The 14,161-nt window shown below is 54.3% G+C and overlaps 2 protein-coding genes across 2 annotated transcripts; both read right to left on the bottom strand.

Moving 5' to 3' along the window:
• Nucleotides 1-230: 230 nt before the first annotated feature.
• On the bottom strand, nucleotides 231-6,261 carry LOC140389182 (uncharacterized). Its single transcript, XM_072473343.1, has 3 exons — nucleotides 5,511-6,261; nucleotides 2,900-2,981; nucleotides 231-1,091 (listed from the first exon to the last, which is right to left on the bottom strand). Exons 1-3 carry the CDS (start codon nucleotides 6,259-6,261, stop codon nucleotides 464-466), a joined length of 1,461 nt encoding a protein of 486 aa, XP_072329444.1. The 3' UTR covers nucleotides 231-463.
• Nucleotides 6,262-9,145: 2,884 nt separating this feature from the next.
• Nucleotides 9,146-10,431, bottom strand: LOC140389440 (uncharacterized). The gene has a single exon (XM_072473578.1). It carries the CDS (start codon nucleotides 10,266-10,268, stop codon nucleotides 9,408-9,410), a length of 861 nt encoding a protein of 286 aa, XP_072329679.1. The 5' UTR covers nucleotides 10,269-10,431; the 3' UTR covers nucleotides 9,146-9,407.
• Nucleotides 10,432-14,161: the final 3,730 nt, after the last annotated feature.

The following is a 14,161-nucleotide window of genomic DNA, read 5'->3' as shown; positions in this document are numbered from 1 at the left end:
ATTGATGGGTTGCCAAGATATTCATGGTTTGTTTTAAAAAGGTTAACTTGAGTTCATAGAATAAACATGGTTTTGCTTTAAAAAACTTTTCGATTCCTGCTGTACCACACCTGTAGAGTGGGCCGTGTGCTCCCCATACCACAATCTATTAAAAGTTGTGGGTCAGGTGAACTTTGATGTTCTCTAAACCCTGGCCCATAACAAGAGTAAGACACGAATTGATTGAAATCTTTTAAGATCCTGAGGTTTGTCGATGTGGATGTTTCCTCTTGTGGGAGAATCTGGAACTGGGAGGGTCGCTGTATTTTATTAACTTTATAATTAAGACAGCCGGCAGTTTGAGTAAAGAATTCAGGTCCCCCGCCCATGATTTTAGCTCGGTTTTTATGGCCATGTGTGAGTGGCTCTGAAAAGAGCCTTTGTGTTGTGTATTTGTTACAGGTCGTCTCCGCTCCCGGTGCCTCTACCTCCTCTTCCCCGCCGCCCGCTTGCGCCCCACCGGCCGCTTGGGGGTTTTCCTTCGCTTGGCCGCCGTCCCCTTTCGGGGGCTCTTGGCCGCCGCCGCCTTCTTGGCCCGCTTGGCCGCCGCTCTCTTGGGGGCCGCTTTCCTCTCGGCTCCTCCCTTGGCGCCGTCCTCGCCCTCTCCCTCCGGCCGCCCCTCCTCCGGCTGCTCCGGGTGGACGGAGGACGAGGAAGTGCCGGCGCCGCTCTCGCCCGGGACGGGGGACACCTTGTTGGCCGAGGTGCTGAGCGGCGGCTGAGTGGGCCGGTTGGCGGCGCCGCCACCGCCGCCCTTCTCCAGCTCGTAGCCCGAGGCCGAGATGGTCTTCTTCAAGGCGGCGGCGCCCAGCTTGGCCGCCTGACGCTCCTTGGTAGCGGCCACGGCCTCCAGGATCTGCTCGGCCACAGCCGTCGCGCCACCGCCGCCTTTCTGTGGCCGGCAGGCGGCCTTCTTCCTGGCGGCGGCATCAAGAGGAGCGACGGCCGCGGGGACATCCGCTTTGGCGGGGACGATCTCGGCCATCAGACGGATCCCTCTCAGTCGCTGCCCGTCGCCCTCACACATGTGGCTGAAACGCGGCGGCGACATTCTATATAAGGAGGGAAAGCGGACGGGATGGAGGCGACCGGCAGATCGGCCCCGCCCACCGCCTGCCATTGGTCAGGGACTCGGCACGCGGCCACCTGGCTGTGTCACTGAGCCCCGCCCACCAGCGAACTCCCCCCCCCCCCGCCCCGCCCCGGAGCCCTCGGGAATTCTCGTTACATTCCGCCAGCTGTCGTTAGACCCCGCCTCCTCCCCCAGTCCCGCCCACTCATCTCGACCCCGCCCACTGGCATTGTCCTCGTCCCTTTCTCTAGACCCCGCCCACCCTGGCCCCGCCCTCACCCTGGCCGCGCCCACCAGCCTTGGCCACCTCTGCAGCAAAGAGCCTGTTCATCTCCATCCACCGCCGTCCCCCCAAGCGCCCCACAGCCGACGTGCTGCCGCCGCCCCCGCCCAGGATTTGCAGCAAATTCACAACGATCATTTTTTTTCCCCTGCACAAACCAAGGGCTCTGAAATTAGATGAATGCACTGTTTCATTTGGCTTGCCTGCACTGTTTCATGTGGACTGCCTGAAATCGGGTGCAACTTGTTCCCTCTGGTGCCCAAACCATTCATTGTACATTACCATGCCTTGTTACTCCTGCCCAAATGAATTACCTCGCACTTTTCGGGGTTGAATTGCACTGTCCGATTGCCAATTCAAAGAATTCGAGGACATTCGAGGAATTGAAAGTCAGAGAGATCTAGGTCCATAGGTCACTGAAAGGGGCAACACAGGTGGAGAAGGTAGTCAAGAAGGCATACGGCATGCTTGCCTTCATTGGCCGGGGCATTGAGTATAAGAATTGGCAAGTCATGTTGCAGCTGTATAGAACCTTAGTTAGGCCACACTTGGAGTATAGTGTTCAATTCTGGTCGCCACACTACCAGAAGGACGTGGAGGCTTTAGAGAGGGTGCAGAAGAGATTTACCAGGATGTTGCCTGGTATGGAGGGCATTAGCTATGAGGAGCGGTTGAATAAACTTGGTTTGTTCTCACTGGAACGAAGGAGGTTGAGGGGCGACCTGATAGAGGTCTACAAAATTATGAGGGGCATAGACAGAGTGGATAGTCAGAGGCTTTTCCCCAGGGTAGAGGGGTCAATTACTAGGGGGCATAGGTTTAAGGTGCGAGGGGCAAGGTTTAGAGTAGATGTATGAGACAAGTTTTTTACGCAGAGGGTAGTGAGTGCCTGGAACTCGCTGCCAGAGGAGGTGGTGGAAGCAGGGATGATAGTGACATTTAAGGGGCACCTTGACAAATACATGAATAGGATGGGAATAGAGGGATACGGACCCAGGAATTGTAGAAGATTGTAGTTTAGTCGGGCAGCGTGGTCGGCACGGGCTTGGAGGGCCGAAGGGCCTGTTCCTGTGCTGTACTTTTCTTTGTTCTTTGTTCTTTGACAGAGCGCCAGGATGGTTGTGGACTGTTTATCGAACCGGGATTTCATCGACCCCCACGGATTAGCCTGTCAAAATATCTGTGGTGTCTCCTGCCTCTGAGCCCAGAAAGGCTACAGTAAGGTGGCCACAGAAAGTAGAATCCCGGTTAACACCGACTTTGTGGGACTGGGGAATGAAATGCCAATAACTAAGGTTAGAGTCCTTTGAGAGGAAACCGGATGGCGAGGGGAAAGGTCATTTGTTAACCTGTCTTCATGCCCATCATTATCTTCAAAGGTAATGCACTTGCAAGGCAAAATTCACGATATGTAACCTTCCAAAACACACAATCAGCCCAGCCAAATCGATGGGCTAAGTGCTGGTTCAATTCTCGACAAATCGAGTGTGTAGTTATCAATCTACTGCTTTCTTGTAAGATGTTCTGATCCAAAAACCTCAAAGTGTTGCAGACGGGAAAAGCCAGCAGAATGGAATCGCAGGTCATCTGTATTGAAAGAAGCAATTGGCAGGTTTCCGTTTAATCCCGAGGACGGATTGCTTTTGTGTCAGGTTTCGCGTAATTTCAATTATAAAATAATTCCTCCAATGACCATAAGACGTAGTAGCAGAATTAGGCCACTCGGCCCATCGAGTCTGCTCCGTCATTCAATCATGGCTGATATTTTCCTCATCCCCATTCTCCTGCCTTCTCCCCATAACCCCCGATCCCTTTATTAATCAAGAACCTATCTATCTCTGTCTTAAAGACACTCAGTGATTTGGCCTCCACAGCCTTCTGCGGCAAAGAGTTCCACAGATTCACCACCCTCTGACTGAAGCAATTCCTCCTCATCGTCCCTTTAGACTGCGTTCTAGTTTTTTCCTCTCTACGTCCACTCTATCCAGGTCGCGCAGTATCCTGTAAGTTTCAATAAGAACCGCCCTCATCCTTCTAAACTCCAACGAGTACAGTCCAAGAGTCCTCAACCATTCCTCATACGACAAGCTCTTCATTCCAGGGATCATTCTGGTGAACCTCCTCTGGACCCTTTCCAAGGCCAGCACATCCTTCCTTAGATACGGGGCCCCAAACTGCTCACAATGCTCCAAATAGGGTCTGACCAGAGCCTTATACAGCCTCAGAAGTACATCCCTGCTCTTGTATTCTAGCCCTCTCAATATGATGCACATGGCGGCTGAAAAACTATTACCCTGAGGCAACTGATCTCTCTAAGTTATAAAATCATACACAGATTTCAATTCCGTTCAATCCAAAAGACACCTAGACTCCTCTTGAGCTCTACCTGGCGACGCAGGTAGTGTTTCACATATTCATAATGGAAACTTCCTTTCCAAATGCCAATTGAAATGGAGATTTCACACCTCTGCAGACACTGTGTTTTGTGACTCTGAAAATAACCTTCTGGCCTCGATTTTAAATTGACTTTTGCATCCCTTCAGGTCACTTACTTTTGGAAGCTGTATTTTTTTTCTCGATGCCCCTGGCATCAGTGGCTTATTGCCGAACTGTCAGTTTCTACCTTTGGTGTTACGGATTTCCAACTTGGATTGGTCACTTCCAAGGTTTCCATCAGCTCTCTTCCCTCCTGCCTCCTGTTGAATAGGAGAAAGAAAGATTGCGCCCGAGAGGCTGAGCTGGGTCATCCTCACCTCTCGATTCCAGTTGAGGTCGGGGTAGCTGCTGCTGTCCTGCATTCAGAACCCCCATCCCCTTCCCCCCCCCCCCCCCCCCCAGAAAACTGGGTCTGAGCAACTTAGACATTGGGTCGAACAAGTGAGTTGCATTATTGGGAAATTTAATTAACACATTCAGTAATCACCCTTCTCAAGACAAAATTAAAATACAACAGTTCAAGGCGCAATGCCGACTCGATAGAAGCAGCCCTGGGGAGGGTGGGGGTGGGGGAGGTTACCGGGTTAACTCCGGCCTCGGTCAATCCCCTGCTTCCCCTCTGCCATGTTGCAATTAAGGGGCAAGTATCAATCCCTTGATATCCCCGCCAAAACCTACAAACAGGAGTAGGCCATTCAGCCCCTCGAGTCTGTCCCGCCATTCAATGAGATCATGGCTGATCTATATACCCGCGTTTGGCACACATCCCTTAATATCCTTGCTTGACAAGGGCAGCACGGTAGCCTTGTGGATAGCATCTCTGCTGAAGGGCCTGGCTATCATTTTTAAACTATGCCCCCTAGTTTTAGAACCTCCAACCAGTGGAAATAGTTTATCTTCGAACGACCGTCTTTTCTTAAGGACCAAAAGTCATGGGAGCAGAAATTAGGCCATTCGGCCCATTGAGTCTGCTCCTGCCCTTGGAGAGAGCACCTTCCTTAAACCCACACCTGCAGCCTGCCCTAGGGGCTTTCCACAGTAACTTCATTGAGGCCTACTTGTGACAATACGTGATTATGAGTATTATTATCTGTGTAACCCCACCTAAGGGACAATTTAGCATGGCCAATCCTCCTAACCAGCACATCTTTGGACTGGATCCCCCGCCCCCCCCCCCCCCCCCACACCCACCACACCATATCCCCTGATCCCTGTTAATATCCATAAACTCACCCCTTAAATTTCTAAATTGAAGCGAAAACGGGTCGAATTTGGATAATCTCTCCTGAAAACGTAACCCCCCCTCCCCCTCGGCTCGATCTGACATTAACTTTCAGGATATTTCCTCTGGCGGGGCAGGTTTGAGGCAAGGAATATCCTGTGAATCTGAAAGAATAGAACAGGCTGGGAATGTCCTGCGGGTTTGCAGCTTCCCGTCCGTGAGCAACCTTCCCGCCCTCAACACTGACACACATCCCCGGGGTGATGTTGCGATGTTTTGGTTCCTTCCCACTCTCCAACTTTATCCCAAATCTGAGGCTAATTACTCCCATCACAACTCTTTAAGGATCCTGTTTGTGGCTCTGAAAAGAGCCTTTTTTGGTGGTGGTAGTTGGGGGGGGGGGGGGTGTTTTAAACGGTGAATGGGGATTTACGACCCCGCCGCCCCTCAGGTGCTGCCCTGGATCTCCGAGCAGGTTTGGCTGGTTTTCTCAGAGGCGGAGGTTTCCTCTGGAGCCGGGGTTTCGCTCTCCACCTCCTCCTCCTTTTCCTCCTCCTCCTCCTCCTCCTTCTGCACCCTGGGCGGCTTGGCTGCCCTCTTGGGCTTGGCCCGCTGCTTCCTGATGGTGGACGCCGCTCTCCTGGTGCCCTTGCGGGGGCTCTTGGCTCTGCGGCCGCCCGGGGCCGCCTTCCTGGAGCCGCCGGCGGCGGCGCCCCGCCTCACCTTGCGGGGGGCGACGCGCCTCTTGGGGCGCTTGGCGGCGGCGGGCCGCCGGGGGGCGGCGGGCCTGCGGTCGCGGCCGGTGATGGTGAAAGGGGCGGCGGGCGGCTCCTTGCGCGGCCTCTTGTGGGCCCGGGCCGCCTCCTCCCGGGGCTCCTTGCCGGCCAGCTTGAAGGAGCCCGAGGCGCCGCTGCCCGAGGTCTGCACCAGGGAGCCTTTGGTGACCAGGCTGCGCACCGCCTGCCGCAGCCGCCACTTGTTGGAGGTCACGTCGTAGCCGTTGGCCGACAGCATCTTCTTGAGGGCGGCCAGCGACAGGCCGCGGCGCCCCGTCTTGCCGGCGGCCACCGCGTGGAGGATGCGCTCGGACACCGTGGCCGAGCTGCCGCCGCCGACCTTGGCCGCTGCCGGCGGGGGTGGCGGCGGGGGCGGCGGCGCTTTGGGCTTCCTGCCCCCCACCTTCTTGCGGGCCGCCAGGGTGTCGGCCATCACTGGGGCTCCCGGGGAAATCTCTGACTCGGTCGGAGGTCGGTCGGTCTCTCCCGCTGGCGGGAAGTGAAGGGGCTCCAGCCGCCGCCGCCGCTATTTAACCGGGCGGAGCGGACGCTGTAGAGTCAAAGAGCAACTCCAGGAGCCCAGACCAACTCCAGGAGCCCAGGCCAAGTCCAGGAGCCCAGGCCAAGTCCAGGAGCCCAGGCCAACTCCAGGAGCCCAGACCAACTCCAGGAGCCCAGACCAAGTCCAGGAGCCCAGACCAACTCCAGGAGCCCAGGCCAACTCCAGGAGCCCAGACCAACTACAGGAGCCCAGACCAACTCCAGGAGCAAAGACCAAACCAGGAGCCCACACCAACTCCAGGAGCCCAGACCAACTCCAGGAGCCCAGGCCAACTCCAGGAGCCCAGACCAACTCCAGGAGCCCAGGCCAACTCCAGGAGCCCAGACCAACTCCAGGAGCCCAGACCAACTCCAGGAGCCCACACCAACTCCAGGTGCCCAGGCCAACTCCAGGAGCCCAGACCAACTCCAGGAGCCCAGGCCAACTCTACAGGAGCCCAGACCAACTCCAGGAGCCCAGACCAACTCCAGGAGCCCAGACCAACTCCAGGAGCCCACACCAACTCCAGGAGCCCACACCACCTCCAGGAGCCCAGACCAACTCCAGGAGCCCAGGCCAAATCTACAGGAGCCCAGACCAACTCCAGGAGCAAAGACCAAACCAGGAGCCCACACCAACTCCAGGAGCCAGACCAACTCCAGGAGCCCAGACCAACTCCAGGAGCCCAGACCAACTCCAGGAGCAAAGACCAAACCAGGAGCCCACACCAACTCCAGGAGCTTACACCAACTCCAGGAGCCCAGACCAACTCCAGGAACCCACACCAACTCCAGGAGCCCAGACCAACTCCACAATCTCATTCTGACCAATAAAAAAACAGCTATGGATCACATTCAAACCAGGATGTGGAGATGCCGGCGTTGGACTGGGATGAGCACAGTAAGAACCTTACAACACGAGATTAAAGTCCAACAGGTTTGTTTAAAACACTGGCTTTCGGAGCGCTGCATTCACCTGAGGAAGGAGCAGTGCTCCGAAAGCTAGTGTTTGAAACAAACCTGTTGGACTTTAACCTGGTGTTGTCAGACTTCTTACTGTTCAAACAAGGAGCTGTGGACAAATCCTTACAAACATGTTTTTCTTTAAAAGCAACACATTAAATCAACCGATTCATCTTTGAGTTTAATCTTGCGCCAAATGCTGGGTTTTAACAGAAAGCCATTTATTCCAAGTATATATTCCTGGAGCACACGGCATCTCAATGGGCTTTTCGGCCAGCGGGGCTGTAATGTCAGAAACGCGGCAGCCAATTTACGCACAGGAAGCTCCCGCGGAGATCTGGTCCAGGTGATCTGGGAGTTAATTTTGTGTGTGTTAGGTTGAATAAATATTGGATAGGGAACCCGGGGTAACTGCCCTGATCTTCCTCCAGATAGTACCGTGGGTGGATCGCTCGGGATGGGTGGGTGCTCTCGGCGTTTGATACCTCAGGCGAGAGGTGGCAGCTCCTCCGGCAGAGCAGCACTCCCCACCCGGGATTTGTGTCGTTTGAATGGAAAGAATTGAGCTGACTTGGGAAGGGACATGTGCTGACCTCTCTAACCAGCTTAGCAGACAGGGGGGTATTATTATTCTGTTCATTGGTGTGTGCGTGTTTTGTGTATAAGTGTGTGTGTGGGGGGGAGACACTTTAGGTGTCCTGTTGGGTGGGAGTACACTGCTTTGCTGGACACGGGTGGCGGCGCCTGAGCTTTCTTTCCCCTCCCCTCGCTTGTTTCTGAGCTTCGGCGGCAGCTGAGGTCGGAGGCGGAGCGGAGGAGGCGAGGCAGGAGACACTACCCCCGAGATCCGCCTCAGGGCGATTTCAGGCTGCCCCTCTCCCCCAGTGTCATGGCTCACTGGCCGAAAGAGCCTCTCAGACCAGCCCCCTCGGAGGGGGGGGGGGGGGGGGGTTATGGTTGCGTCTCAATAACCTTGACTGTCAAATGCATACACGTATGATTATTTATGTCAGCCCCAAGCCTTTTAAGGAAGATGCTTGAATGTATCGACTCTGATATTTGCCCATCATAGAAATTGCGCCAACCCGAGTTACTCAGTGGTTGGCAATGTCTTGAGTGTATTTACCAACGAAAGTAAATTGTGGGACCGACCTGTTCGATTTGAGCCATCACATCCATGCCACTTGTGGAACATACAGGTTAGGGACCCCAAGACCAGTTTCTGCGGCCGCATAACCTCGGGGGGGGGGGGGGGGGGCGGGTCGAGGTCGATGGGCAGCCCAGCCGATAACCGTCGGCAAAAGCAAAATTAGATGGTCCCGTGTAGAAAGTTTGTGAACATCAAACTTCTGAGATCACAGGGCGGATTTCACACCTTTTTGTTGTGGGGAAGAAAAATTGTTAGGGCGGGGCGGGGGGACAATGGCAGCGCAAAACTTTTGAATTACATTCCAAAAAAAGGTGGGAGGTTTAATTTTTTTAAAAATACTGAGAAGTGCTGGAATTACTCAGCGACTCCGGGGCGATGGCGGAGATTCCGGCCGCCCCCGCCAGCGGGATTTTCCGCTCTCGCCGCGATATCTCGAGCGCTGGCTGGATTCAATGTTTTATTTAAGTGTCACAAATACACGAACTCTGCAATGTTACCGTGAAAATTTTTTTTTTTAAATCCTGGAGTGGCGAAACCGGAAGATCCCGCCGTCGGCCAAGCTGGGAGGATTACGCCGCGGGATGCAAGCGGACCCTGGATCGAAGCCCTTTTGTTTTAAAATTACCCTTTTAACAATTAAAAAGAAAATTGCCCCCGTAAAGGATGACTTTCACTGACTTTTATTTCCTGTCCTTTCGCTTTCAACAAATGCGGAAACATCGTATATCTTTTTAATCTTCCAGACAACCGTGCCGACAATAATCAGCAAAAAATACCGAGCAACTCACTGCAAGTTTCGCTCCCTTTTGCTAAAATTCGGTGGCTCTGAAAAGAGCCGTTGTTTTTGTTTTGCATTAGAGGGATTTATGTTAATTCTTTCCACTGGGAGGGGGTTGGGTGATGAGGGGGGAGGAAGTCCCGGCCCTTTACCGACGGGCGTAGGTCCCTTTCTTGAGACCGAAGGGCGGGTATTTCCTCGGGCGCCCCACCGACCTCTTGGGTTTGGAAGCGGGCGGCCGCCGGCGGCGGACTCCCCCAACAGCCACCTTCCTCACGCCGCCCCGCAGCGGCTTCTTCTTCTTGCCGTAGGGCCGCGGTCCGCCCGCCTTGCCCCGGCCGCCGGCCACGGGTCGCCGGGCGCCCTTGAGCTTGCGGCGGGCGGCGGCCGCCGCCCCCGTCTTCCGGGGCTTGGCGGCCCCGCCTTTGCGCCTGGCGGCGGCGCCTACTCGGCCCTTCCTGGCGGCGGTGGCCGTGACCTTGCCGCCCTGCGACCGCTTGGAGGAAGCCGGCCCGGTTTTCCCGACGAGCGACGTCTTCTTCTTCGGCGGCCCGCCGTCGTCCTTGAGCGGCGCCCCGGCGGACGGCGTCGAGGCCGCCGCGATCGCCGCCGCCAGCCCGCCTCCTCCGATGCCCAGGGCCGGCGTGTCGGGCCGCATCTGGGAGCGGTTGAAGCGGAAGGAGCCCGAGGCGCCCACCCCGGAGGTCTGCACCAGGGAGCCGTTGCGCACCAGCTGCTTGACGGTGCGGTTGACCCGCGTGTTGTTGCGGTTCACGTCGTAGCCCTTGACCGAGAGCGCCTTCTTGAGGGCGGCCAGCGAGATGCCCCGCCGCTCCTTGGTGGCGGCCGCCAGCTGCAGGATGCGCTGGGTGACGGTGGGGCCGGCCGCCTTCTTGATCCGGCGGTGCTGCGGCGAAGAGCGCGGCACCTGGTGCTGCTTCCGCTTCTTGGCGATCGCCTTCTCCACGGTGAAGTCGCCCATATCTTCCACCTTCTGGGTGTCAGCCATGGCCGTGGAGGGCAGATGGAAAGGGAGGGAGACGGGGTAAGGTGGGTGAGGGTCTAGCACGGGGTAAAGGGGTCGGATTCGGGTGGGTGAGCGGGCGCAGAAGCGGTAATGGGAGGGTTGTGGTTACAGCTCTTTCAGCTTCAGCCTCCGCTACCAAAGGCGGCTGAAACTGAAGAGGCGCCGGCTCCAGGCAGCCGCTTATATAGGGTCAATGCGGACGGAGAGGTGACAACCTCTCCCCTAACTCCGCCCCCTCCTGCCCGGCCCCTCCCCCCCCGCCACCTCCTCCGTGTTACTTTGTGTTTCTCCCGACCCCTCGACCCCCTCCTCCCCGGCCCCTGCTCACTCGGCCAGCCCCCGGAGCCGCCCCCCGGCCAGCCTCAGGCCCCCGGGCGGCCCGCCACCCGCGCCCCCGGCCCTCCGGCGCCCGCACTGGCCCTGGCAAGGGGGTCCGGGCGCCCGGAACGCCGCCCTCCGCCCGCCTTTTCACCCTTCCCCCCGGGCGACAGGGGGCAAGGCGCCGGGCGGGGCCGGATTGGGGGGGGCCCACGCCTCGGCGGGGTGGCCGGCGTCGGCCGGGCGGCCAGAAGCCGCGGTCGGGAGGCTCGCCCGGCCCCGAAATGTGCTGCAGAGCGTGGCCGCAGTAACACAGGTCGTCGGCAAAGCGGGGCCGCATGGCGCCAAACTGCACTAAGCCAATGGGATCGCTTGAGCAGCTCAATGCCTCGCCCTGTATCAATGTGATGTATCCATGTCAATGTATCAATGTGACATGGACATGTGTCTGACCTGGAACATGTTTGTCTGATTTCCTGAGATATTGGGGAGGGGGGGGGGGGATAAACTGGATACTTCCATAAATGTCAGACCCATTTTTTCTTTAAATTAGTCCAAGAACGACTGATATCTAGTATTTATAGAATTTTGGTAGCTTAAAAAGGAGGCTGTTCGACCCATCGTGCCTGTAGTTCTAACCCCATCTTCCAGCGTTTGGTCTGTAGTCTTCTGGCCAGGTGCTCATCTAAATGTTTCTTCAATGCGGCGAGGGTTCCCACCTCTAAACACCCTTTGGGGCAGCGAGTTCCAGATTCCCACCACCCTCTGGGTAAAAAAAGGGGGTTTCCTCACATCCCTTCGAAATCTCCTGCCCCTGACCTTAAATCTATGCTCCCCCCCCACCCCTCCCCGGTTATCGACCCCTCTACTCAGGGGAAACGTTCCTTCCCATCTGCCCCCTCTATGCCCCTCTCAGCCTTCGCTGCTATTGGTAAGGCAGAACACTTTAATTTATTACTTTTTCTTTGTTTGTCAGGAATGACCTGACTTCTGTCCGTTATTGAACATGGAGGACCCTTCCCCTCATCCCATTTTCGGAGGCCCGTGCTGGGTCCTTTAAACTGTGTGTCAACTGTAGCTCCCTTCGAATTTCGACCGGTGAGCAATGAGTGAATTTGAAAGATGTTTGCGGACCAGCCAGTCTGGTTTTGAAACTCAGCCTGGTTGCCAAGGGAGCTTTTTTTTAACTCCGTAACGCATCACATTTCCGTGTCACTGCATCGCCAATTATTACCCAGGTTTTACGCCATCCATCTGCTTATTTGGCGAGATTTTTATCCACCCATTGCCTTGACCTTTATGGGCTCGGCTTGTGGCTGGAAATCTGAAGGCAATTTCTAATCGACCTAATAACATTTGAACGATGGCGATGATACAATATTAGGAGTGATTCTCGCCAAGAAGGTTAATTTCAATCATGAAGCTGCAGAATGCGCGAAATCAATATTGAGAGTGTCATTTGCGATAAAATCCCATAAAAACGTGCATTTCAAGGCTAAAAGGCTGCAGGAAATTCACCAAATGAGAAACACATGGAAATAGGGGGCGGGGGAATTAATAGGTTGGACGTGAAGATCGGAATTAAACATTCTCCGCAGAACTTTTCAATGGTTGGAATAGGTGGTCAAACTGGATTTATAGGCGGCTCACTTCCAACATCACAGCGGCGATTACACTTTAAAGGAACAGTGTGAATTCTTACAACATCAGGTTAAAGTCCAGCAGGTTTGTTTCGATTCATTAGCTTTCGGAGCACTGCTCCTTCCTCAGGTGAATGGCATTCGGCAGGCATTCACCTGAGGAAGGAGCAGCGCTCCGAAAGCCAGTGACATCGAAACAAACCTGTTGGACTTTAACCTGGGGTTGTCAGACTTCTCACTGTGCCCACCCCAGTCCAACGCCGGCATCTCCACATCCTGACTTGAAAGGAAAACATCCCGTTGACTGCGAAGGGCGGTCCTGAAGGCGTCCAGTAAACCGAGGTCTTATTTTCTTTCTTTTTAATGGCAGTTACGTTTCAAAATCACTGTCCAATCTAATTAATAACCGACCGATTCCTTCGTCGGTTATTACCCAAATGGACTGAATGAAATAGTCCCGCGTCTGTTTCAACACACACTGTCACACACATGGGACACATGTCGACATGAGAAACCGCTTCACAATCCTTTTAATTCGCCAGTGACACTGAGAAACCTGAGGGTTCGCCAACAATATAGTAATGATCGAGTGATTAAAATATATGGATTTCAAGTCTTCTCTCTCTCTCTAATAAATACACGAATTGAACAGCCAGACTTGGATTACTTAAAGCAATTGGTCACACTTTTCCAAATGAGTCGAAATCTAATGCAGTCTCATTCCATTCCTGACCAAGAGCCAAATGTTAACTCTGCTCCCTTCACCTTTCAGATGCTGCGAGACCAGCTGGGGTTTGTGAAAGGAAGATTTAGAGAGAAGGTTTTAGATAAAAGACTGAGGTGCCTGTGCAGGGGCATATTTGTAGGAATAGATGTTGTATAAACTTGAACCTGTGTAATTTTATATTCTAACAATCACTACACGATCAGAAAGGTTCCACTATGTTAACAAGCATGTTATCAGAAACCCTAAATATTAAAAACACAAAATGGCTGTTAGCTGAGTTGGACCCCACTCCTGAATGCAATTAGTTGGGTGAGTGGCAAGCTGGTATAAACAAAGAGACAATGACAGGCAGAAGGAATGTTTAGGGAGATCATGGTGGCTGATATAAGCAAATGATCACGGTCTTAAATGGAAAATAGACATGTGGGATTGGGGGTGGCATTCGCAAAGAAGTGATAACAAGGGCCACCGAACAAGGAGTATTGTAGACCCTCCGGACACAAGGACTCCAGATGGAGACAGAGAAGATCATTGTAACAAGGTACCATGAGTCATGTTGTCCAGGAGGTCATGGGCTGATCATGTACCAACCCGCCTTGCGCAATGCCAAATTTCATTTGGCTATGTGACTAACAAAAATGCTTGAATTCTAAGCATTGTCTTGTATCTTTGAATTTGTCCATATATATGTTTCTGGAACCTACCTCTTCATTCACCTGAGGAAGGAGCAGCGCTCCGAAAGCCAGTGTTTGAAACAAACCTGTTGGACTTTAACCTGGTGTTGTCAGACTTCTTACTGTGCTCACCCCAGTCCAACGCCGGCATCTCCACATCATGGCTACCAACGACACCACAAACTGCCGGCTCAAAGTGGAGAGGATCTCCAGGAAGATCGCGCATATCGACACTGACATTAAGTTTCTACAAAGATGCAAGAAAGCAGACAAGATCCCGAAAGGGCTACAGATCACAAACCCACTCAAGTCGACCTACAACACAGACTACGCTGAGAGACTCTGCCATCGCACCTCTCTCACACCTCAACCACCTCGTCCGGCAGCTCTACAGCAGACGACGCAAACTTGAAACCAAGATAGAGGCCATATTCTCAACTTGCGCTCAGGGCGCAGCAGACCAGCTGCGGAACGCCGGCAAACAGATGAGACAACAATACTATGCCACCTATATGC

The sequence above is a fragment of the Scyliorhinus torazame genome, chromosome 14, assembly GCF_047496885.1.
Source record: "Scyliorhinus torazame isolate Kashiwa2021f chromosome 14, sScyTor2.1, whole genome shotgun sequence".
Classification (NCBI taxonomy): Eukaryota; Metazoa; Chordata; class Chondrichthyes; order Carcharhiniformes; family Scyliorhinidae; genus Scyliorhinus; species Scyliorhinus torazame.
This window is presented reverse-complemented; position numbering and strand designations above follow the sequence as displayed.